At 37.1% G+C, this 25,135-nt stretch overlaps 1 protein-coding gene across 2 annotated transcripts in view; it reads right to left on the bottom strand.

The window, feature by feature from the left end:
• The window catches only part of LOC150091195 (integrin alpha-9-like), a 688,379-nt gene that overhangs the window by 86,159 nt on the left and 577,085 nt on the right, over positions 1-25,135 (bottom strand). For both annotated transcript variants that reach the window (XM_090374615.1, XM_090374611.1), the window contains exon 21: positions 16,217-16,292. In XM_090374615.1, the coding sequence (XP_090230741.1) occupies positions 16,217-16,292 (76 nt within the window). The remainder of the gene's footprint in view (positions 1-16,216; positions 16,293-25,135) is intronic.

Below are 25,135 nucleotides of genomic sequence, written 5' to 3' on the forward strand. Positions count from 1 at the left end.
AATCCCACCAGAATTCAGCATGCTAAACCCATTCAAGGCCTTATACACCTCAATCAGGACACCTTTCAGATGCCTAGGCTACAGTCAGTGCAATTTCCAGAACTTAGCCTCTTCTGGTAAGAGGATCCCTTCATTCCCCTCACCAATCTTCTCGTCCTTTGTACACGTTCAAGCAAATCTACATCCTTCCTAAAATGAGGCCTCCAGACCTGTATGCATTAATCAAGGCATGGCCTGACCATTGCCTTATACAGAGGGACAATCACCTCCTTTTCCTAGTAGCAAAATTCATGTATATCACTGACAAACCCCATGAACTGCCCTGGCAGCCTGTCTGCATTGCTCAGAAAACTTCATATCTGAATGCACAATTACTCCCAGGTCTTTTCATTTTCTACCACCTTAAGTGAGTACCACACAGTTGGTACGTTTCTCTGGGATTACTTCTAGCCATAGGCAGTACTTTGTATCTGTCAATGTTAAACTTCAGTTGCCACTTCTCAGCCCATCTGTCCAAATTTTCTAGATTCTATTAATAACAGTAATGGCATTAGCACATTGCCATTACTGTCATTAACAACCCTGCCAATCTTTGTATCATCTGCAAACTTCGACACTAGGCCTGATATACCTTCATCAATATCATTGATAAATATACAAAACAACAGAGGACCCAACACCGAACCCTGTGGGACTCCACTAATAACATTAGTCCATGAAGAGCGGCACCCATTAATTACCACCATGTCTTCTCCCACTTCACCATCCTTTTATTCATTGTAGCAACTTACCCTTAATACCATTCTGCTCCAATTTGTACAATTGTCTTCCATGTGCAACAGTGTCAAAAGTTTACTTAAATCCAAATATATGATATCAAAATTATTTTTTGCACCCAGTTCCTTTGTAACCACATCATAATATCCTATCAAATTTGTCAGACAAGACTTGCCCTTAACAAACCCATTCTGTGTCTCAATTATTGCTGCAGTCTTGTCTAGATGATCCTGCAATGCATCTTTAACCAGTGACTCTATTATTCTACTCGGAACAGAAGTTAAACTAAGTGGTCTGTAATGTAATTACTCGTGTCACCCTTTGATCCACCTTTGTGAATTGGGGATACATTTGCACATCTCCAGTCCATGGGGACCTCCCCTTAGTCCAAGGATGCTTTCATAATTATGGCTAAGGGTTTGCTTACTTCCTTTGCCGCCTCCTTTAATATAACTGGATAGATCCCATCCACCCCAGGTGCCTTTCTTATGTTTAACTTCAACAATTTCTCCTCCACTTTGCTCTCAGTTATTACAAATTCATTAAGCAAGCTACTACAATTTGATAACCTTCTGGCATTTTCAAACCTTAATAACTTCTCATGTGTGAATGTAGATGCAAAATAATCTTTCAGTTTTTTTTGCTCTCTGAGCAGGATCATCAACAGTCGAACCATCGATATCAAGTGGACCAATCAGATTCATCCCCTTCCTTTTATAGTTTATATAAGTAAAGAAATCCTTGCTGTTTTTCTTAGCGTCCTTTGCCAAAGATTTCTCGTAATCTGCCTTTGCCTACTCACCCTCCTTTGTAATTTTATTACAGACTAGCTTATATCTGACATACGCTTCTGTGTCGCCTGATAATTTATATGCATCCCATGCATTTTTCTTCTCTGCCACAAGTCTCAGTTCATTTCACAACCATTTTGTCCTAAACCTTGAACAATATTTCTTTATAGGTATGAAAATTTTAGTAGCTTCCAGGATTAATTTCTTGAATGCTTTCCACATAGAATTTGCTGTTGATAGCATCATCAGTTGATCCCACTGTAGAGAATTTAAAAACTGTCTGAGGCCACTGTAGTCACCTTTACGGAAACAAAAACCCTTTTCTTTTACCCCTGATGGTAATTATAACTTTAAGTAACTCCCATATCAGTAGACTGTGATCACTGCCACCTAGTGGTTCCTTTATCTGCAAATTCTTAATACACGAATGATCACTGCTGATAACCAGATCAACCCTCTCTGGTTGTCTCTTGAACATGCGCCTGCAGAAAACAATCATCCAATAAATCCACAAAATCTTACTAACAAACCCACAAACTTCCAAAATCCACAAGTGACAAACCCACAAGTTCCAGTCAATATCTGGGAAGTTAAAATCCCCTATTATAAGACATTCTGATTTACTAACCCACTATTTCTCTGTACAATTGTTCGTTGTACTCATTCGAGTCATTAGGCCTATAACACACTTCTACTCTTATTTTTGCTTTTGCAGTGCTTATGTCACACCACACTGACTCAACAGTGCTCTGTTCATCTATATCAGGGGTGGCCAACGAGTCAATCGTGGCTTTAATTTCATTTGATCATGACGAATTTTAAATATACATTCATTCCTCGATTTGCACGGTCAGGTACACTACCAAAATTTTATATTGCCCAGCGGGTTTCGCTAGCTGTGCATTATTTTTTTTTTTTTACGAAGTTTCAAAAATAGGAATGAAGAGCAGATTTTGTTTATTTATTTTTATTTTATTTATTTTTTTTTTTTTTGAGGGATTGAAGATTTCATTTAAGGAGAAACACATTTCACCATAATAGCATTTTTCCCACAGAATTCCAGCTGTCGGTATTATTGGAAATGCAATAAGATTGAGTTTACTACCCATTTATAATAAGATTGCACTAACGGTCGTGACCTACAGAAATATCACAAAGGCATTCAGAACTGATTCTTATAAGGATTATAAGATTCTTATAACTGATTCTTGTAACCAAACTGAGCAATAAACGGTGGTGTGTTTGTCCGGTTATTTTGGAAACAACTTCCTCATTCCGGAATCCTCTTCATCAATTATCCTACATTAGCTGTTCAGACAAAATATTTTTCCGGTTCACGCAAATTAAAGTGTTTTAATCGGTAAGCAGTGCTTTTGCTGATTTAATAACTAGACAGTACTTATGTTAATTTAATACTTTTGATTTAAAATGAATACTATGAAAAAAGAGTAAAAATGTATAATTTTCATCAAGAGTGGAAACTAGAATACTTTTTTGTAATGGTGAAAGAAAAATGTTGCTGTTTGATTTGCAATGCATCTGTGGCTATACACAAAAAAGGATATTTAGAAAGGCACTTCAACGCACTCCATGGTAAATACCAATCAGATTTTCCACCAAATAGTAACCTTAGAAAAAATAATTTAGAACTTAAATCCAGATTATTCGTGAAACAAAATTTCTTCATGACACCTAATTTACAATCTAAAGCAGTAACTGTAGCGTCTTTTAAAGTGAGTCATCTTCTTGCAGAAAAATGCAAATCATTTTCTGATGGTCAATTCATCAAAGATGCATTTTTAGAAATAACAGATTCTCTTTTGGAAAATTTTAAGAACAAAAATGAAATTAAAAGCACCCTTCAAGATCTTCAATTATCTCAAATTACTGCGACGCGACACATCGAAAAATTTAGTAAAAATGTGAGCGAACAACTGCGTGCTGATATTGCTAATTGTGTGTCCTTTTCTTTACAACTGTTTGAATCTACAGATGTCAGTGATACAGCTCTGTGTTGCTCATTTTTATTCATATGGTTTTCGATAACTTTTCCACTAGAGAAGAACTGCTGGGTATGATTTCATTAAAATAAAGAACTAGAAGTATTGATATCTTTAATTAATTCAAAGATTTTATTGAAAAAATTAAATAATCACTATTCAAATGAAGGAGAATCTTAACGGATTCATCGCATTGTGCCAAAAGGATGATGAATTCCCAGATTTTTTGAGTTACCATTGTATCATCCACCAACAAATGTTAGCCAGCAAAAGATTAAATATTAAAAGTGTGAATTCCATCAGAGGACAATCTCTTCAAAGGAGACTTTTCAAAATGCAACTCGATGAAAAAGAACCAGATCTGATATTACAGATGTGAGGTGACTGGGCCAGAGTAAGTTTCTACAGAGATTTTGAAATTTGCTGAATGAAATTAAAAAAATTTGTTGATCAAAGGGGAGATGATTATCAGAAGCTACAAGATAAGGAGTGGTTGTGTGGTCTGGCTTTTTTGGCAGATTTTTACCAGTAAATTAAGTGATCTGAATTTGGAATTACAAGGAAGAAATAAAAATGTGGGTGACGTGATTAGTAGTATTTCTACATATAAATATCAATTTTTGGCAATGGCTAAGGATCTTAAAGAAAAAAAAAATCAACCGTTTTGCGAATATGCGAGATCATTTGGAAAAATATCCTGTTTTGAATTTAATAGTGAGAAATATGCTTCTGAAATTGAGAATGTTGTGGACGATTTTGAAACCAGATTCAGTGATTTTAAAACAATTGAAGACATCGTTCAATTGTTCTTATCCATTAAATGTCAACTTAGATATGAAACAAATTGCAGAAAAAAATTGCTGCAATTTTTCACATGGAGAAAATATTACTTGAAAATGAAATTATTACATTGCAAAATGATATCTTCCTAAAAGCCAGATCATCAGAAAAAGAATTTTTGGAAATATGTTTGCCACAAAAAGTACCCAAATGTAAAAAAAATGCAGCGAACTTTTACATTCCTGTTTTGGTTCCACCTATCTTTGTGAAGCGGCCTTTTTGTATTTGAAACAGATGAAAAATCGCTGTGCTCTTAAGGACGCATACAGAAGATCCTTTAAGGTTGGCCTTATCACAGTATATCCCTGATTTTGAAAGCTTGACAGATGACACGAACTTCACATACATTAAAAATTTAAATACGTATGAATTTAAAATAAGAATTCTGAATTGTATTGAATTTTAAAATTTATAAACAACATTTTTCAATATGTGTTGATGAAAATTTTGATATTGTAGATCGTGGCACATTTTGAAGGAAAAAAAGTAGATCGCATCACAAATTAAGTTGGCCACCCCTGATCTATATCAACTGGATGCACTTCTTTTGGTTTTATGTTTTTCTTAATTAACAGCATAACACCTCCTCCCTTCCTATCCTTTCTGTACACATTGTACTCCCCAAATTCCAATTCTGCATTCCTAATATCTGTGTGACACCACGTCTCTGCTATCCCAAATATATCCGCCTTTGATGTCTTGAGCAACACTTCAAATTCATTTACTATACTTCTAGCATTGGTATACATGCAAGCATACATGCACCTATTCTTATTCTCAGTTACCCTAACACATTCCATATACCCACCTGTTTCACGATGACTGCCATCAGTCCCTGAAACCCCCAACAACCCTTGCTCCAGGCCAATGCATATGGGTAGAAGTAACCCCAGAGAAACGTACCAACTGTGTGGTACTACACTTATGGTGGTAGAAAATGAAAAAGACCTGGGAGTAATTGTGCAGGCAGATATGAAGTTTTCTGAGCAATGCAGACAGGCTGCCAGGGCAGGTCATGGGGTTTTGTCAATGATATATAGGAATTTTGCTAGCAGGGAAAACGAGGTGATTATCCCTCTGTATAAGGCAATGGTCAGGCCACGCCTTGAGTACTACATACAGGTCTGGAGGCCTCATTTTAGGAAGGATGTAGATTTACTTGAGCGTGTACAGAGAAGGGGAACAAGATTGGTGAGGGGAATGAAGGGATTCTCTTATCAAGAGAGGCTTAAGTTCTGCAAATTGCAGTGGCTGGAGACTAGGCACCTGCGTGGTGATCTGATTGAGGTATATAAGGCCTTGAATGGGTTGAGCACACTGAATTCTAATGGGATCCTTCTACTTGTTCAGATTACAAACCTAAGGGGGCATAAATTCAAATTAAGAAAAGACAGATATAGAATAGATGTGTGGAAATTTGCCTTTAGCCAGCGGGTGGTTAATTGCTGGAACAAACTTCCATCTGTCGTTGTGGAAGTTGATAGGTTGAATAAATTTAAGTAAGAACTGGACAGGCATTTGGAGGGAATGGTGTGATTTTTTTTTTTTTTTTTTTGGCTGATGCTGCATAAGCTCATACACATGCTTTCTTGCATCACATGCCACTACTACTACTACAACTAGTGCAAGAATCATCTTCGTCTCTGTCTGCAGCTACTTTTAACCTTTTATTCTGTGAACCCCCCCCCCAAGCTAGCAGTTTTCCAACCCACCTAACACTGCCTCAATAGCATCAGCAAATATTCTTGCACCCTTTCTATTTAAGTGTATCCCATCCCTGTAGAATGACTACTGCAATACCGCTATCTCATTGTGAAGGCAACCGCAATATGAGATACAATTAAAATGATGCCATGGTGTATTTACACCGATACTATATAATTAATTACCAAAACCCATAAGAATTATGCCTTGTGGATTTCGTTTTCAAATTACATTTTTACCAACACCCTTTGGCATCTCTCATAATGTGGATATAACTTCGCACCGTGATGGCATGTTGTATTACCAGGGTACCGCCCACCTGCTGATTATGAAGCCCAATAGCTTCGAAAAGATCGTCTGGGTGGTGGTATCCTCTGAAAATAAATAACAGTAGTCTTCTCTACTAGAGATGTGTAATTTATTTGAAGTAGTGCAATACTGCTATCTCGTGAAGGCAACCACAATATGAGATACAATTCAAACGATGCCTTCTACACTACTTACGTAGTTCAAATTTATGGGTTAACTATGGTGTAGTTACACCGATACTATATGGTTAACTACCAAAACCCATAAGAATTATGGGTTTTGGTAATTAATTTTCATTTTCAAATGGAATGACTACTGTACAAATTGGAGCAGAATGGTATTAAGGGTAATTTGCTACAATGGATAAAAGGATGGTTGAGTGGGAGAAGACAGAGGGTGGTAATCAATAGGTGCTGCTCTTTGTGAACTAATGTTACTCGTTAGGTCCACTGTTGTTTTGTATATTTATCAATGATATTTATGGAGGTATATCAATCTTAGTATCGAAGTTTTCAGATGATACAAAGGTTGGCAGGGTTGTTAATGGCAGTGTGTTACTGCAACAAGATCTAGAAAATTTAGTCCTTGAGGTTGTCAGAGACATTCTTTCAGATATGCCAGACAAGCTGGCATATCTGAAACTGGGAGTCTTGCTACCTGGGAGTCTAAAATGCTGATGGAACTGATATTCGGGTGACACTCAAGTCAAGTGGACCCAATTTCGGCAAAGTCTGGACGGTCTGTGACAGCCAAATCCTCTGCTGCACCTTCACAATGGTGGGACTGTTAGTAATCCTGGGTATAACCTCCATGCACAAGTACATGGTGGGTGACCACCCAGGTGTGAACCAACGTAAGCAGGGGTCTAGGTCTGGCGCCCAGACCACATGCAGGAATGCCATCCCTCTATGTTACCAGGCAGTACTAGGTGGTAGATGACTCTCAAATACTGGTGCAATACCACCACTTTGCTTATTGGAGGCTTGAAGTGGTGGAACCCATGTTTAGTCTCTAGAGCTAAGTTCCGGTCAACCCTTCCCCATCTCTTCCATCATGCAATATGATTGATGACTTTTTGATGAACATTGTGGCGAGATCCAATATTCCTTACATTTCGAGGGTACAGCTCTAAAACTGTATTCGCAAGCCGGCCGCTAGTTAGTACACCGGACAGAACCTATTGGTAACTCTCTAGGAGGCTTCCGGATCAGCTAGTGTATAATCTTGCTACCTCTACTCTGCCAGATAGTGAGTGTAGGGAGTCCGAGTAGTATGTATGTATGTGGAGAGCATTGCTGAGGCCACTTTATAGGATCTGGGTATATTCTTACCATGTGTACACCATATCCAAAAATTTCATTACATCATACAGCATGTCCCACCCACTTTTTCTTACTATTGAATACACCATGAATTGTCAAACTAATAGAGCAAGCTTATCTGCTAAAAGATCCAAACCTCCAAAACACTTCCTAGTTCATTTCACATATATATACGTGGTCTCAATTCTAATCTCAACGATGTCCATTTCCTCTTGCAGTCTGCCAAAACCCATGTACTTTTTATGACAGAATCTCAGTTATCGGTTGATTCAACTACTGCTCATCTCAGATGCCCAAATTATTCGCTGTATGATTCCTTTGGCCTCAAAGGTTGTAACTTGTGCATATGTCCATTCTGATATTCCCTGTAAGAGACTTGGCAATTTGGAATCTCCTCTCTTTGATCTTCTCTTTCTTAAAATCTCTCTACCTCAATTGTGTCAAAATCATCTGTTGTCTCTACCATTCTCCCAACTCCACCAATCACTTGGAGCTCTTTGACTTCCTCTCCTTGCAACTTGTCTTTCTCCAGTCCAACTTTCCTAACAGTGAGGTAATTTTCTTTGGTGATTTTAATGTTCACAACTCCAGCTGACTTCCATTTTCTAGTCAGATCAACCCAGCTGGTCGAGATGCTGAGGCTGTTGCAATTACTAATGACCTTGCACAGATTGTTCATTTACCTACAAGAATACCGAACAATCCTAACCATACAGCCAACACGCTTGATCTTTTTCTCAAAACAACCCTTCTAAGTACACGGTTGAAGTGATGGGTCCTTTATGCACTTCAGATCACAACTTGGTGATTGTCTCTTTGCCAATGGAGCCTTTTTCTCCCGGCAATTCCCAACCTCGTGTTGTTTGGCATTACAAGAATGCAAAATGGGATGACCTGCGAGATTTCTTTTCTTCTTTTCCTTGGTTGGATTACTGTTTAAAAACTACTGATGTCAACGTTTTCTCAGATCGTGTCAGTGAAATTATTCTTGTAGGAATGGAATCCTTTTTCTATACTCCACTTTAAAATCTTGTCCTTTATCTAAACCTTGGTTTTCCAATAAATGTGCTAAGGCTGTTCGAGTGAAGAATGTTGCATATTGTAATTGGCTTGTTTCTAGTTCTTCAGTTTCATTTTCGGCTTACGCCAAACCTCGCAACAATTGTAAAGAAATTATTAATCAGTCCAAACTAGAGTTTGAACAGGCTGAGAGTAGAAAACTTGCTTCTTTCCTTAATTTTAGCCGAGCATTCTGGTCTCTTACCAAAGCTATTGGCCGCAACTTTTGCCCATCTCTGCTCCCACCTCTGTCCAAACCAGATGGTTCTGTTGTCACTTCAGCCAAGGATAAAGCTGAATTGGTAAAACACCTCCCACCATTCCCAACACACTCCATTCAATGCCTTCTGTGGTCTTCTGTCAAAAGGATGTCAGAAGGATTTTGACGAATCTTGATGCTAAGAAACCTCCTGTTCCCGATGGTATTTCTCCACTTGTTCTCAAAACCTGTATTCCTGAACTTAATCCTATTCTTTGCCGCCTTTTTTCACTTTCTTATTCCAAAGGTGTGTTTTCCTTCTGCTTGGAAATTTGCTCATATCCAGCCAGTTCCTAAAAAGGGTGACAAATCCTTCCCATCCAAGTATCGTCCCATTGCAATTACTTCTACTCTTTCTAAAGTAATGGAGAAATCAATTAACCGCCAACTCTTAAACTACCTAGAAACCTTCCGTCTGATCAACGATCACCAGCCTGGATTCCGTCAGTGTCGATCCACTGGTGAAATTTTGGCTTATGTTACCCATTTATGGACTAATTCAATGGAAAGGTTCAGTGAAACACAAGTAGTTGCTCTTGAAATCTCAAAGGCTTTCAATCGTGTTTGGCATAAAGGTCTTCTAAACAAGCTTCCATCATATGTTTTGCCAACTGTTTTTTGTAAAAGTTTATCCAGTTTTCTCTATGATTGCCCACTGAGGGTGATGGGAGATGGCTCTCTATCTTCTAACTTCTCTACTAATGCCAGTGTCCACCAAGGTTCAGTTCTTTCCCCCACTCTTTTCCTCTTGTATATTAATGACCTTCTTCCATTGACTGGAAATTCTATCCATAGTTTTGCCAATGATAGCATATTGCATTCAACTTTCCATTTTGAGAAACCTTGCCCTGTTCAATCAGCTTCAACTTCTCGAATATCTGCTACCAATTCTCCAGTGGGGCAAAGACAACTTAGTGATTTCAACTGTTCTAAAACTCAGTCTTGTCTTATATCTCGTAAAAAGGATTCTTCTGCTCCCATGCTTATCTTTGGTGACACTCCGATTTCTAGGCAAAATGATATATCTCCTTTGGGGATTACGCTGACTTTTAATCTCTCTTGGCACAAGCACATATTGCTTCCTCTGTATCTAAAAAAAAAAAAAACTTGTTTTCTCTTCTGCTCTCGGTGATACTTTTCTTCAAAACAGCTGCTCACTCTGTATAAATTGCAAATCCCCCCTACCATGAAATATTGTTCCCACATTTCGGGTGGTGCCCCAAAACCTCTCCCAGGCTTCTTGATTCCATTCAGAAGAGGGCAGTTAGGTTAATTAATGATTCATCTCGAACAGAATCTCTCCACTCGCTGTCTCATAGACGTACTGTTTCTGCTACATGCCTCTTCTACAGATTCTTCCATGGGTACTGTTCTTCTGAATTGGCTTCTATAATTCCCGCTCTCTCTCTTTCAAAACAGTCTGTACATGTGCAGCCACCAGCCAACATCCATTTACTGTCCAACTTCAAACTTACAGAACTAACTTTTCATCTCCCTCATTTATTCATTCAACTGCCATTTTCTGGAACAACCTTCCCCCGTACATATTTTATGAAAATTATAGTCTACAGAGGTTCAAGTCCAATGTCGACAAATATCTCCTTTCGTCTTGTCAACCTCCAACCCAAGCATGGTACTAAGTACTATAGGTTCTAATACCTCTCGTGTTTGGGGTTTACATAAAAAAAAAAAAAAAAAAAGGATGGGCTGATAAGTGGCAACTGAAGTTTAACATTGAAACATGCAAAATACTGCATATGGGTAGAAGTAACCCCACAGAAACATACCAACTGTGTGGTACTACACTTAAGGTGGTAGAAAATGAAAAAGACCTGGGAGTAATTGTGCAGTAAGATATGAAGTTTTCTGAGCAATGCAGACAGGCTGCCAGGGCAGGTCATGGGGTGTTGTCGATATAGAGGAATTTTGCTACCAGGGAAAAGGAGGTGATTGTCCTTCTGTATAAGGCAATGGTCGGGCCACATCTTGAGTACTGCGTGCAGGTCTGGAGGCCTCATTTTAGGAAGGATGTAGATTTGCTTGGGCGTGTACAGATAAGGGCAACAAGATTGGTGAGGGGGATGAAGGGATCCTCTTACCAGGAGAGGCTTAAGTTCTGAAAATTGCAGCAGCTGGAGACTAGGCACATGCAAGGAGATCTGATTGAGGTGTATAAGGCCTTGAATGGGTTTAGCACGCTGAATTCTAATGGGATTCTTCCTTCTTCCACTTGTTCAGATTACGAACCTAAGGGGACAAACTGAGGAAGGACAGATGTAGAATAGATGTGTGGAAATTTGCCTTTAGCCAGTGGGTGGTTAATTGCTGGAACAAACTTCCATCTGTCGTTGTAGTTGATAGGTTGAATAAATTTAAGGAGGAACTGGACAGGCATTTGGAGGGAATGGTGTGGTTTTTTTTTTTTTTTGGCTGATACTGCATAAGCTCATACACTTGCTTTCTTGCATCACATGCCACTACTACTACAAGTGCATTCTGCCTTGGTGAATGCTGCTGTGTTGCCTGATGCCCAGGAGTGAGCTCTGGCATTGAGTTGAGCAGCTGAGAGCTTGACGGTCCCCCTCATATTAATTTCTTCCAGGACATGTACCCTACACCTCAAGCTCTCATAGATGCCCATTAGAACGCTGAGTTGACGACTAATTTCTAGATACTCTCTGCGCACCTGGCACACATGAAGACATCTTCCTTGGCTACCTCTACGGCTAGATCATGTTCTGTTCCAGAGAGTTTGGCAAAAATTTCACAAGTTCCACATTTTTTTTAGGCTGTGCTGCATTGGAGAATCACCTCCCTCAGTTCTCCCCCAAGTTCTCCTGCCACTTTGTGACCGTTGCTTTGCTGCTCTAGTCTGGGGCATGATATTTTAAAATAATAAGATCAATAAATTTAATTAATTAATTGTCAATACTACACTATCTAATAGAATCATAAATGCAGTGATGCGTATTACGCTATATATTTTTACGTTAGCTCTACCTAGTTACCACAGTTAAAAAATTTGAACTCCCTACCACTCTCTAAACAAAAACAATGGCTGCAAGATTTGACCTAAACAACAGTTTTATGTTTATTAAGTAGTAATCTACAAAAACTCTTATCTAAATTAAAATTAAAAATAGCCAGCGTAACTAGAACTATAAGGCTACTTATAAAGTACAATATAAAATAATAATTAAGTAAATAAAATGGCAAACACATTTCTTTTTCAGAGCCTGTAATTCACAGCTGTAATTTTTAAAGAGAGTCAGCACCCTCTCCAATTAATATACAAGAGCAAAAGAGTGGGGGAAAGAACTGAACCTTGGAGGACACCAGCATTAGTGGAGAAGTCAGAAGACAGAGAGCCATCTACCATCACCCTCAGTGAGCAGCCAGAGAGAAAACTGGAGAACCAATTACAAAAAACAGTTGGCAAACCATAAGATGGAAACTTGTTTAAAAGACCTTTATGCCAAAAAACAATCGAAAACCTTTAAGATGTCAAGAGTAACTGCTTGTGTTTTACTGAACTTTTCTATTGAATTTGTCCCTAAATGGGTAACATAACATAAGCAGAATATCACCAGTGGATCAGAAAGCAATAATTCGTGTTTGGAACAATGAACCATCAGTTGAATTATCTTCAGAAACTGATCTTGTCAATGCCTCGACCGTGTGCTGCTATCATCAGGGCCAGAGGCAGTTCAACTAAATATTAGTTTGCACCTGGTGAACTTTTTATTTTGTTTTCCATTTAAAATGATAAACTGAAGCAAACTGAGAGCTTCTGATAACATTTCAGCCATAATTGTCATCTTTACGAAAACTGTTGTATGAAGGTTTCAAATGCTCATTTTGGAATTTTTGATAGCACCTGTCAAATATTACTTAGCTTTGCCTTAACCATTAATAAAAATCTTTTGTTTATATTTCTATTTGTGATATAACATATCATCACGAAAATTTTAGCTTTTCTAATATCACTAAATTTGGGAAAAGCTTCGTGAAAATTCCTATGGCATGTGTGGTAATGTCTTTTCACAATTCGACTTCCAATAGCCAGCCAAACATGCTTGCCATAATAAGCAAATTACACCAGTTCCGCTACTATTATCTATTACCAAATAACCATATTCCCAAGAGTAGTGAAATGCATGCTTCTTAATTTTTTGTTGCTTTGCATTTGAAATGTGTAGGTTTAAATCAGATGACTGCAAAGGTAGTGTCAATGCATCATTTTTTAACTAATCATGTTCATTTCGGTTTATTTTTAAAAACTTATCCATTTTCAAAGGATTTAGTAACTTTAGTTAAATCTGTTAAAAGAAAATACATTTAAGCATTTGCACACAAAATCAAAAGATTTCTTACTAACACTTTCATTACCTTTAAAGTTAGTACTATACATATATGGTACCTATTGCAGCAGTGCAACTGGGCAAAATGTGGCAGAAACCTGTTCAAACCTGTTAAAAGCAGAAACTAAGAATTGCATGAGGCAGTAGTAGTAGTACTATTAGAGGCATGTGATACAAGAAAGCAAGCATATGAATTTATGTAGCATCAGCCAAAAACAAAAAATAAAATTTCACACATCCATTCCCCCTAAACGTTTGTCCAGCTCCTCCTTGAATTTATTTAAGCTATCAACTTCCATAAACGACAGATGGAAGTTTGTTCCAGTAATTAACCACCCGCTGGCTAAATGCAAATTTCCACACATTTATTCTACAATTTTCTTTCCTCAATTTGAATTTATGCTGACTCAGGTTCGAACTCTGAACAAGTGCAAGAATCCCATCAGAATTCAGTCTGTTCAACCCATTTAAGGTTTTATACACCTCAATAAAATCACCTTGCAGGCACCTAGTCTCCAGACACTGCAATTTACAGAATTTAAGCCTTTCTTGGTAAGAGGACCCCCTTCGTTCCCTTCACCAATCTTGTTCCTCTTCTTTGTACATGCTCAAGCAACTCTATATCCTTCCTAAAATGAGGCCTCCAGACCTGTACGCAGTACTCAAGGCAATGCCTGACCACTACCTTATACAAAGGGATAATCACCTTTTTCCCTACTAGCAAAATTCCTGTATATCATTGACAATACCCCATGACCTGCTCTGGCAGCCTGTCTGCATTATACAGAAAACTTCATATTAACTGCACTCCTAGGTCTTTTTCATTTTCTACTACCCTAAGTGTAGTACCACACAGTTGTTACATTTCTCTGGGATTACTTCTACCCATATGCAGTACTTTGCATTTGTCAATGTTAAACTTCAGTTGTCACTTCTCAGTCCATCTGCCCAAATTTTCTAGATCCTGTTGCAGTAGCACACTGCCATTAACAACCATGACAACCTTTGTATCATCTGTAAACCTTGACAATAAGCCTGATATATATACAAAACAACAGTGGGCCCAACACCAAACCCTGTGGGACTCCAATAATAAAATTAGTCCATGAAGAGCAGTGTCTATTGATTACCATTCTCTGTATTCTCCCACTCAACCACCCTTTTATCCACTGTAGCAACTTACCTTTAATACCATACTGCTACAATTTGTACAGTAATCTTTCATGTGCAGCAGCGTCAAAAGCTTTCCTGAAATTCAAGTATATGATATCATATCCTCTGACTGTAGTGACACTATGACGACAATGATCGTACTCTCAACATAGTATTTTGTAAAAATTTTTCTTACTAAATAAATTTCAAATTAACAATAATTAAAAAGAAAAAATTTTAAGAATACCATCAAAGTTTGACTGTTTTTGAAATTAAAGTCGTGAAATATATCATTTTCCTACAATCAGTAACAAAAGAAAGGATTTTCTATCGAAGATTGGCATGGATTTTTGTGGAATATCACAAAAGTTGGAAATAGAAAGCACCTTTTTAAAGAAAGATTTATATATAAATTTTTCAGCCTAAGTGAAGGCGTTCACGAGCACACATTTTAGGATCGGTCGCAAGCAAAATTTACTTTTTAAAGAGAAGAATGGTGCTTGCGAGCTCCAGGTCAAGAACCCATGCACTAGAAAGTTAGTAATTAAGATATACACAAGAAAAGAAAAGGTAAAGACTGCGTTCCTTCTTAATCTAGTAAGGTTGATTTCTTTACTATAGATTACTTAATTGTGTGTTAATAAATACTTTAAATAAGGAAATGATTTCTACTTCAAGTAAGAGCACTAATTCAGGGTAAAGTCACTTGATCACAGAATCTCTTGGTCCCTGGGGCTTTGACAGAAGGACTAGAAACACTGTTGGAGGTGGTGCACTATGGGCCACTGATGCTGATGCACCTAATAAATCCCCCAAACAAACAAACTGTTGGAGGGGATGGATAAGTGAAATGAGAAGGGTTTCCTTTTTTTTTTTCATGCTCTCTAAGCTTGCTTTCTTGCATGATTTGCCACTACTAATATTAATCAACAGAGTATTACTTAAGCAGTTTTGGAAGTGAATAGAACAGTACAGTGAACAGGAATAATATATATATATATATATATATATATAAAGCATCATTCAGGTGCCATATGATTGTTTTTGTTGAAATTCTGCCATTTTACTTATGCTTATAAGTTAGATGTCCCATTCTTACTGGTAAGATATCTTAGGCTTTGAGTGTTTTAAATTGGCTTGTATAGAATGATCAAATATAGTTTAGTTTTGCTCAGGGACATGAGAATGTATAGTACACAGTCGCCGACCGGGCTAGCCGAGTGGGTAAAGTACCTGCCCGGCAACCCAAAGGTCGCGGGTTCGATTCCCGCCTCGGGCTTGGATCAAAGTACTGCAAAAACCTTGGGAGGTGCAATATGGCCACAGAAGCCGATGCGCCAACAACTACCAAATCAAAAAAAAAAAAAAAAAAAAAAAAAAAAGTACACAGTCCTTAGGAGGTTAAGTTGTCCTCAGTCCCCCACCCCCAGCATTTGCTAGTCATGAGCACACTTTTTCTTAACATGTAATCTTTCCCTTCATTTTCTAATGGATTTGTTCCCAACTATTTTTTTTTTCTTTGTATTCCTTTTATGTTATTAATCCATTTCTTTTTCGTTTATTTATTAATTAATGCCACATCTAACCTTTCTTCTCTGGCATTATGACACCTACCATTTTTTTTTTTTTTTTAATTACTTACACTGTACGTGTGCATAATTGTTATGTTGTCCACTTGGAGATCACTACTAAAGTGTGTCTGCTCTTTGTCTGGATAGCTGGAAAAAAAAAAAAATGAATTTCAAAATTTGAAGTTTTTTTTTTTTTTTTTTTTAATTTATTAATATATTGTAGTGTTAGTGCATTTAAAGATGTTATATCCCTTACATTACTGTATCATATTCAATCATATTTACTTAAATGAAAAATATCCCATTTTCAGCAGGCCAATTAATTTAAATTGCATTTATTTTCATATATTTACATCGTTAGATCTTAAAAAAAATAAATAAATAAAAAAAAAAGTCGGCTTATATTCAATTTTCATATTTAATCCCACAATTCTTGCTTATATCATCACAAAACCCATGTAAGGTGAATGTGAATCATTCATACTGAGATGCTTTTCTACTTCAGAACAGCCCAAATTTCATACATCAATGCCACCCACTCCATTTAATATGTAGCAACTTTAATAATGTCAAAGTAATATCACCTTTGTACTGAAGCACTTGGCAACTTTGCAGAGTAGATCTAACTTGATAAAGCCCATCAATTTAAGTACAGCATTTCGTTAATTCCAAGTGATGACAACACAGTAACTATTTTACAATTTTAGGTTTCAGTGATACTTCTGGTTTAAATCATTGAAGAGTAAATAAATAGCAATGATACATGAAATACCACTAAATTTCATATATACATATATATGAGGCGCTACCCAAATGTTCCCGAAATTTGAATGTTGCGCTGCAACTAAGTCTAGTACCTACTTGTGGCGCTAGGTAACACTACATGCATCCTTTGTGAATCAGAGTGGTACATGGCCTCGGGCTGGATAGTCATTGAATATTTATGTGCAGTTCTTTGGCAGTGTGTTTTCCATAGTTTGCGATTGTTGCGATGGCTGATGTGAGAAAGCAACATGCTTGCATCAAGTTTTGTTTCCTGCTTAATGATAAAAGTAGTAGCAGCAGAAACCCATAAGAAGTTGAAACTAGCTTTTGGTGACAATGCTTTTGGCGAGACACAGTCCTACTACTGGTTTAACCATTTTAAAAATGGTCGAATGTCGGTTGATGACAATGATCGCTCTGGGCGCCCATCATCAAAAAAGTTAGGGTGGTGATCCATGAAGACCGCAGGTGGACCATCCATGACATTTGTGGCACTGTAGGACTATCGTATGGCATGTGTCGGTGGGTTTTGTCAGACGAGTTGAACATGAGGATTGTGGCCAAGTTCGTGCCATGGTTACTGAGTGAAGACCAAAAGCAGCATCGCATGGAAGTTAGCATAGATCTTCAAGAACGAGCCAGGAGTGATCAAAACTTCCTTTCTATGGTCGTCACTGGTGGCAAGAGTTGGGAATATGGGTATGACCTAGAAACCAAGCAACAATCATCCCAGTGAAAGAGCCCATCTTTGCCCCGACCAAAGAAAGCGCAACAAGTGAGAAGCAATGTGAAGTCCAGGCTGATCTATTTTTTGGACATTGACAGGATTATCCATAAAGAATTCATCCCTCCTAGCCAGACCGTCAATGCAAAGTTCTACTGTGACATCCTGAGGTGATTAAGGGAAGCTGTCTGGAGGAAACATCCAGAGAAGTGGCACGCAAAGAACTGGGTCCTTCATCATCAATGTGCTGGCCCACACATCTCTCGCTGTGGTGTAGTTTTTGGCATCCAACAACATGACAATTGTCCCCCACCCCCTGATTCGGCAGACTTAGCTCCTTGCGACTTCTTCCTCTTCCCAAGAATGAAAATCAAGCTGAAGGGTCGAAGATTTGACAGCATAGATATCCAAACCGAATCGCAGACGGTGCTGACCACTATGACGAAGGACTTTCAGGAAACATTCAAATCATGGGAGAAGCACTGGGATCGGTATTTACGCTCTCAAGGAGACTACTTCAAAGGTAACGGCAAATAAAACCCAGGGTGAGTCTAATTTATTTTATAAATACATTTCGAGAACTTTTGGGTAGCACTTTGTATATATAAAATAAATCGACAGCCATTGTCGAATCACTGCAGGAGGGAGGCTTCCTCAACAAATCATGTTGAGAGAATGGATTATAATCTGCAATGATGGACCAGTGTGGGTTGGCAGATCAACTGCATTTATCAGTCAGGAGCTTGAACCCCAGTCTACTAAAAGAGTGTGCAATTGCACTCCCACTCCTGACCATTTGGCTAAGGGCTCACATATATACTGGGTTGTTAAAATTTAAGTAATTTAAGTATTACTATGTAGAGGGCTCTGGAGCGAGTTCTAAGGCTCATACTGAAGAGAAATTTGGAAAACAGGTACAATAAAGAATGCGCTCACCATTTATTGGGAAAAAAAATTAGTTATAAAATTTGTCACTGTATGGTGCGTAAATATCTTAGTTATGATTATGCAAATAATGAATTTGAATATGTGAATTGGAATATCATCAGTTTGGCTGAAATAAGAAGAAGAAATGTATCCCTTATAAGTTTATCAAGTGGAAATTTGCTGTACACTAATGGAAACTGTGAAAGGAGTGAAGGTGGTGTTGGCTTTTTGGTCCATAAAGATATAAAAAAACAACATTTTGGAATTCAAAAGTACATCACCAAGGGTGTCAAGACTAATACTCAGGATTTCTAAGAGGTACAAGCTAAAGGTTATAATGATTTATGCACCAACATCGAGCCATAATGACGTGGAGGTTGAAGAAATGTACACCGAAATTGAGTCTTCTAAATGAGCAGAAAACCCACTACATTATCATTATGGGGGACTTCAATGCTAAGGTTGGAAAAAGACAAAACAGGGCAGAAAGGGGAACTATAGGAAATTTTGGAGTTGGTGAAAGAAATTATTATTATTATTAGCCATATGGTGCAAGGAAGCCTGAGGCTTATGCTGCACCAGCCAAAAAAAAAAAAAAATTCTGAATTACCCTGAGAGAGAAAGAGAGAAGTAGAAAGGAATCGCCAAGAAAAGAAGAGAAGAATGATGATATCCAACTCAGGATCCTGGGTGGGCCAAAATGAGAGAGGTGAAAGACTTGTTGAATTTGCAGAATCTCAAGGATTGTCAGTAATGAACACTTTTTTCAAGAAAAGGGTGAACAGAAAGTGGATATGGAAGTCTAAATGGATTAACAACTAATGAAATCGATTTCATCCTCACTAACAGAAGATATATCGTGAATGATGTTACCATCCTGAATAAGGTAAATATTGGAAGCAGTCACAGAATGGCAAGATGCACACTTGATATAGAGGTAGGAAAAGAAAGGAAAAAAACTGACTCGATTAAACAATACAACGATCTTTGAGATAACAGAAGAGGAGAAAAAGCAGTATGTAATGGAACTTAAGAACAAGTTTGAGCTTGTGCAGATGGCTCAGGACCAAGATATCGACAAGGATAACAACAAGTTTTCATTACAATTTTCTGAAAGAAATAAAGCCCAAGAAACCTATAGGGAAAAAGAAATCCAAAGAATAAAAAATTAGTCAAGAAACATTGTTATGATAAACCGAAGAAAACACTGACAGGGAGAAAATTGAGTATACTGAGTTATGCAAAGCCATTAGAAAGAGACTCAGAGAGGATATAAGATTTAGCACAAGAAAAGTAGAACAAGCATTAAGGGAAATCAAAGGATTTAAATCAGCAGCCATGAGCAGTAATACAGAAAGACAAATGATACTGAAACTGAAGAATAGCGATGGTTAACTTATAAATAGCAGAGAAGGCATAATTCAAATAGCAGAAGAATACTACAGAGAATTATACAAGGAGCAAGGGAATGATGCCAGCAGTGGGGAAGATGGATTGCAAATTAGTAACACATACCCAATATTCTTCCTGATGAAGTAGAACATGCATTGAAGAAAATGAAGAATCAGAAAGCCCCGGGAGAAGATGAAGTTACTGCAGATTTGTTAAAATTGTGAGGAAGAGACATAACACAAAAACTGGCAAGATTCACAAAATGCATTAGAAAAGGTGTGACACCTAAGGAGTGGAATAATGCAATCATGGTTTTGCTGCATAAGAAAGGAGATAAATCAGAAATTGGAAATTATAGACCAATTAGCTTGTTATCCCACTATCTACAAGTTGTCACAAGGGTCATTACTAACAGACTGGAAAGAATACTTGATGAGAATCAACCGAAAGAGCAGGCTGGCTTTAGGACAGGATTCTCAACTATGGATCACCTCCACGTAATATCACAGCTAATGGAGAAAGAAGCAAATGAATATAAAACACCATTATGCCTGGCATTTGTGGATTATGAAAAGGCATTTGACTCCAAAAAGCATAAGGCAATGTTTCGGGCACATTGTAAAAGACAAGGCATAGATACCCCATATATTATGATTTTGAAGAAAATATATGAGAATACTACCTCCTTTATTAGACTAGACAAAGACAATAGCAAATTTAAAATTGAGAAAGGAGTTCAACAAGGAGACACAATATCTCCAAAGTTGTTTACTGCTGCCCTTGAGGAAGCTTTTAGAAGATTAGACTGGTTGCAGAAAGGAGTCAATGTGAATGGAGAGTACCTAAACCATTTATGATTTGTGGATGACATTGTCGTCATAAGCCATGATCCCAAAGAATTAGTATCCTTACTAACTGTGCATAACTGATTAAGATTTAATCAGTTATGCACAGTTAGTAAGGATTTTGGACTAAAGATGAATATGGCTAAAAAAAAAGTAATGATGAACAAGTATGCCAAAGAAAGGGACATAATGATTGAATGAGCAGTAATTGAAAAGGTGGAGTCATCTTCACTCTGTCTCATAGTGTTCTGTTTCTGCTGCATGCCTTTTCTACAGATATTCCAGGGGCACTGTTCTTCTGAACTGGCTTTTATAGTTCCCACTCACTCTCACTCTCTCTCTCTCTCTCTCTCTCTCTCAAAGCAGTTCGACCATATGCAGCAACCAGTCAACATCCTTTACTGTCCAACTTCAAACTCACAGAACCAACTTTTCTTCTTCCCCATTTACTCATTCAACTTCTGTTTTCTGGAACAACCTTCCTACAAACGTATTTACTGAAAATTACAATCTACAGAAATTCAAGTCAACAAATATCTTCTCAACCTTCAACCCACTCGCAGTACTTAGTACTATTGGTTCTAATACCTCTCTTGGTTGGGGTTTTCATTAAAAAGAAAAAAATCCGTGAACATAGAGGGTCCTGCTTATAGTTGGAAGCTTACAGATCGGTAAAAGATTATATTTTTATTGCAAAGAGCATGACACTTAGAATTGTTCCTGATAGAAACAAAAAAAATAGCAAGAGAAATAACAGAAAAATGGATAACCTTCTGTCAAATTAAAGGTATGTATTTTTATTCATTAAATTACTTATTTATAAATGGGTCAATATTAATTAGTTCTAAAATTCTAAAAAAAAAAAAAAGCACCAGAGAGTTTAAGCTAATATTCAAATATACCTTTCATGTTTGATAAAACATTTTTTGAAATATCATTAACAAAACTATTTTTTTTTCATGGTATAATGTAAGTGACCAATATAAAAATAATCACTTCAAATATTTGATAGTCATGAATGGAAAACATCGTTTCCTAATGGCATTTACAAAATAGATTTTTTTTATGATTCTTTAAAACTCCATATTTATGCAGACAAGCCACTTATCATTGTTGTTAGTAATTTGTCTATTGGGATATTTTTAATGAAATTAGATGAAGTCAACTAAACTGACTCTTCAGAAAGAGAGTTATACAGAGTGTTAGAATTTCGAAATGGGTAAATAAAGATTGAATGAATGAAGGTCAATTTACACCTAATATTGGATAAGATATTAGCACATTTCAAATTAAAATAGAGTGAATGACATTGGAAATCAATCAGATGTAATATATAATTTTATTCCTACAGGCTATCCATTTTCTGCTATAAATGAAAGACAAAATCCCCCAGTGTACTTCTCTCTCAACAAAACAATGTTTAATGAAATAGAAATTTCACTAAGAGATGAATATGGAAGAGCTATTAATTGAAATAGAGAAGATATATCTTATGTATTACATAATGTATTACATTATGTATTAATTTTATGTATTACATTATGTATTAATTTTATGTATGACATTATGTATTAATTTTATGTATTACATTATGTATTAATTTTATGTATTACATATACGTAGAAAGTAAGATGACTTGTTATATGATCTGATCGTAAAGGTGAACTTGATTTTGAATAAATTAAACTTAAGTAAATTATTCTAAATAAAAATAAGGAACTACATTATACATTATTAGTGGAGTCCCACAGGGTTCAGTGTTGGGTCTACTGTTGTTTTGTATATTTATCAATGATATTGATGAAGGTATATCAGGATTAGTGTCAAAATTTGCAAATGATACAAAGGTTGGCAGGGTTGTTAATGACAGTAATGGCAGTGTGCTACTGAAACAGGATCTAGAAAATTTGGGCAGATGGGCTAAGAAGTGGGCAACTGAAGTTAACCTTGACAAATGCAAAGTACTGCATATGGGTAGAAGTAACCCCAGAGAAACGTACCAACTGTGTGGTACTACACTTAAGGTAGTAGAAAATGAAAAAGACCTGGGAGTAATTGTGCAGTCAGATATGAAGTTTTCTGAGTAATGCAGACAGGCTGCCAGGGCAGATCATAGAGTTTTGTAAATGATATATAGGAATTTTGCTAGCAGGGAAAAGGAGGTGATTGTCCCTCTGTATAAGGCAATGGTCAGGCCACACTTTGAGTACTGCGTACAGGTCTGGAGCCCTCATTTTAGGAAGGATGTAGATTTGCTTGAAATACAAAGAAGGGAAACAAGATTGGTGGGGGGAATGAAGGGATCCTCTTACCAAGAGAGGCTTAAGTTCTGCAAATTTCAGTGCCTGAAGACTAGCCGCCTGCACGGTGATCTGACTGAGGTGTATAAGGCCTTGAATGAGTTGAGCACGCTGAATTCTGATGGGGTCCTTCCACTTGTTCAGATTACGATCCTAAGGGGGCATAAACTCAAATTAAGAAAAGCCAGATGTAGAGTAGATGTGCAGAAATTTTCCTTTAGCCAGCAGATGGTTAATTGCTGGAACAAACTTCCATCTGTCGTTGTGGAAGTTGGTAGGTTAAATAAATTTAAGAAGGAACTGGACAGGCATTTGGAAAGAATGGCTTGATTTTTTTTTTTTTTTTTTTTTTTTGGCTGATGCTGCATAAGCTCATACACTTGCTTTCTTGCATCACATGCCACTACTACTACTACTACATTCATCCACGTGTATATAAACATACTACTGGAAGTGGCATTAAATTTCGTACAACAAAAGGATTAATTTTTAAAAAAAGGGTAAAAAAATAATGAAAGTGATATTGTAACCTAGAAAATAATGGCTTTAATATATTTTCTAGGATGAAACTTATAACTAATATTAAAATTATAACAGATGCACGAATTGTTGGTATAAAAACATACTTGAAAATCTAGTAAATTTTTAAGATGATTACTTTGGTATCCTGATACCTTATTATTATTAGCCATATAGCACAAGGAAGCCTGAGGCTTATGCTGCACCAGCCAAAAAAAAAAAAAAAAAAAAAATTCCAAGTTACCCTGAGAGAGAGAGAGAGAGAGAGAGAGAGAGAACACCACGTGTGTACCCTGTGTGCACTAAAGACATTCTATTAGATTTTAAAATCTAACAACTAGAACCGAAGTCATGAATGATGTAACGTTTTATACTCAAGCCCGCTACTTACTCTACCGAATCAACGTTAGTGACATACTTCAGTCAGAAATATTTAACATGAACAATGTAATGTTTTATGCAAACAATTACTCTACCGAATCAACATTTGGAAGAGGTTAGCAAAATCTAAGCCAATAGCCTAATTACCCATTTGCTGAATAATATGATTGCAACAACACAAGTATTTGTATTGTTGCAATTCACAATATCGTTACATTCCACAGTTAGGTACCACTATAGATGTTTTCACATCAATAATTTTCTGAGTAGTGAAAGGGACTGAATGCCACACTGCTATAGCCTTTGTGTTCAAAGATGCTGAAATCAAATGAAGAGCACTGTCAAGAGTATCGAGCAATCCAACCTAACAAAATAAAAATGGAGGTAGCAGTAAGTGCGTGAGAATGACAGACTATCGAGATTGCATAAAAGACAAACAAAAAAATCAAGTGTTGGATTTAGCAGTGCCTTCAACCAGCAATGCCACTCCATCTAACAATAATGTATCCAAAGTGAGTATTAATTAAGTACAACGGAACATTTCTCCAATTACAGAACAGATGAGTTTAAATGATCAAGCACGTTTTCTTTACATCTACTATTATTTACATATGAACACGCATAGAGAGTTTGAAACGATACTTATGAAAATCATTTCTGTTCTGTATACTACATTTGCGATCGTCTATGGTTCAAAAACGACACAAAGAAATCGGCTGCTAAAGATGCACCATTGATATGCACTGCATTTGCAAATGTTAACGTCAATGGGACCCTTGTGTATAATAGCTGTAGACTATCACTTAAGAATACCATTCCAGCTCTAGCTATCTCAGTTAAGCAGCTTTGTCTACCAAGAAATTCTATCGCATTTACCAAAGTTGGATTTAGTGACAGAGAGGCTTATTTCTCCTTGCTTACCATTCATGCAAATAAGGCACCTAAGACATGCATGCGGACAATATGGCATTCTGGGCCAAGCGATCAATGTGCCTGTTCCTGTCAACACGATGGTCCATGCCAAGAGAGATTGACTGAAACAGGCACATTGATCACTTGGCCCAGAATGCCATATTCGTGTCTCAGGCTGCTTATTTTGTATATAAAATGCAAGAAAATACAAAAGTCCAGTTATTT

This window comes from Mastigoproctus giganteus, chromosome 1, assembly GCF_048544385.1.
Source record: "Mastigoproctus giganteus isolate SK-2022 chromosome 1, ASM4854438v1, whole genome shotgun sequence".
Classification (NCBI taxonomy): domain Eukaryota; kingdom Metazoa; phylum Arthropoda; class Arachnida; order Uropygi; family Thelyphonidae; genus Mastigoproctus; species Mastigoproctus giganteus.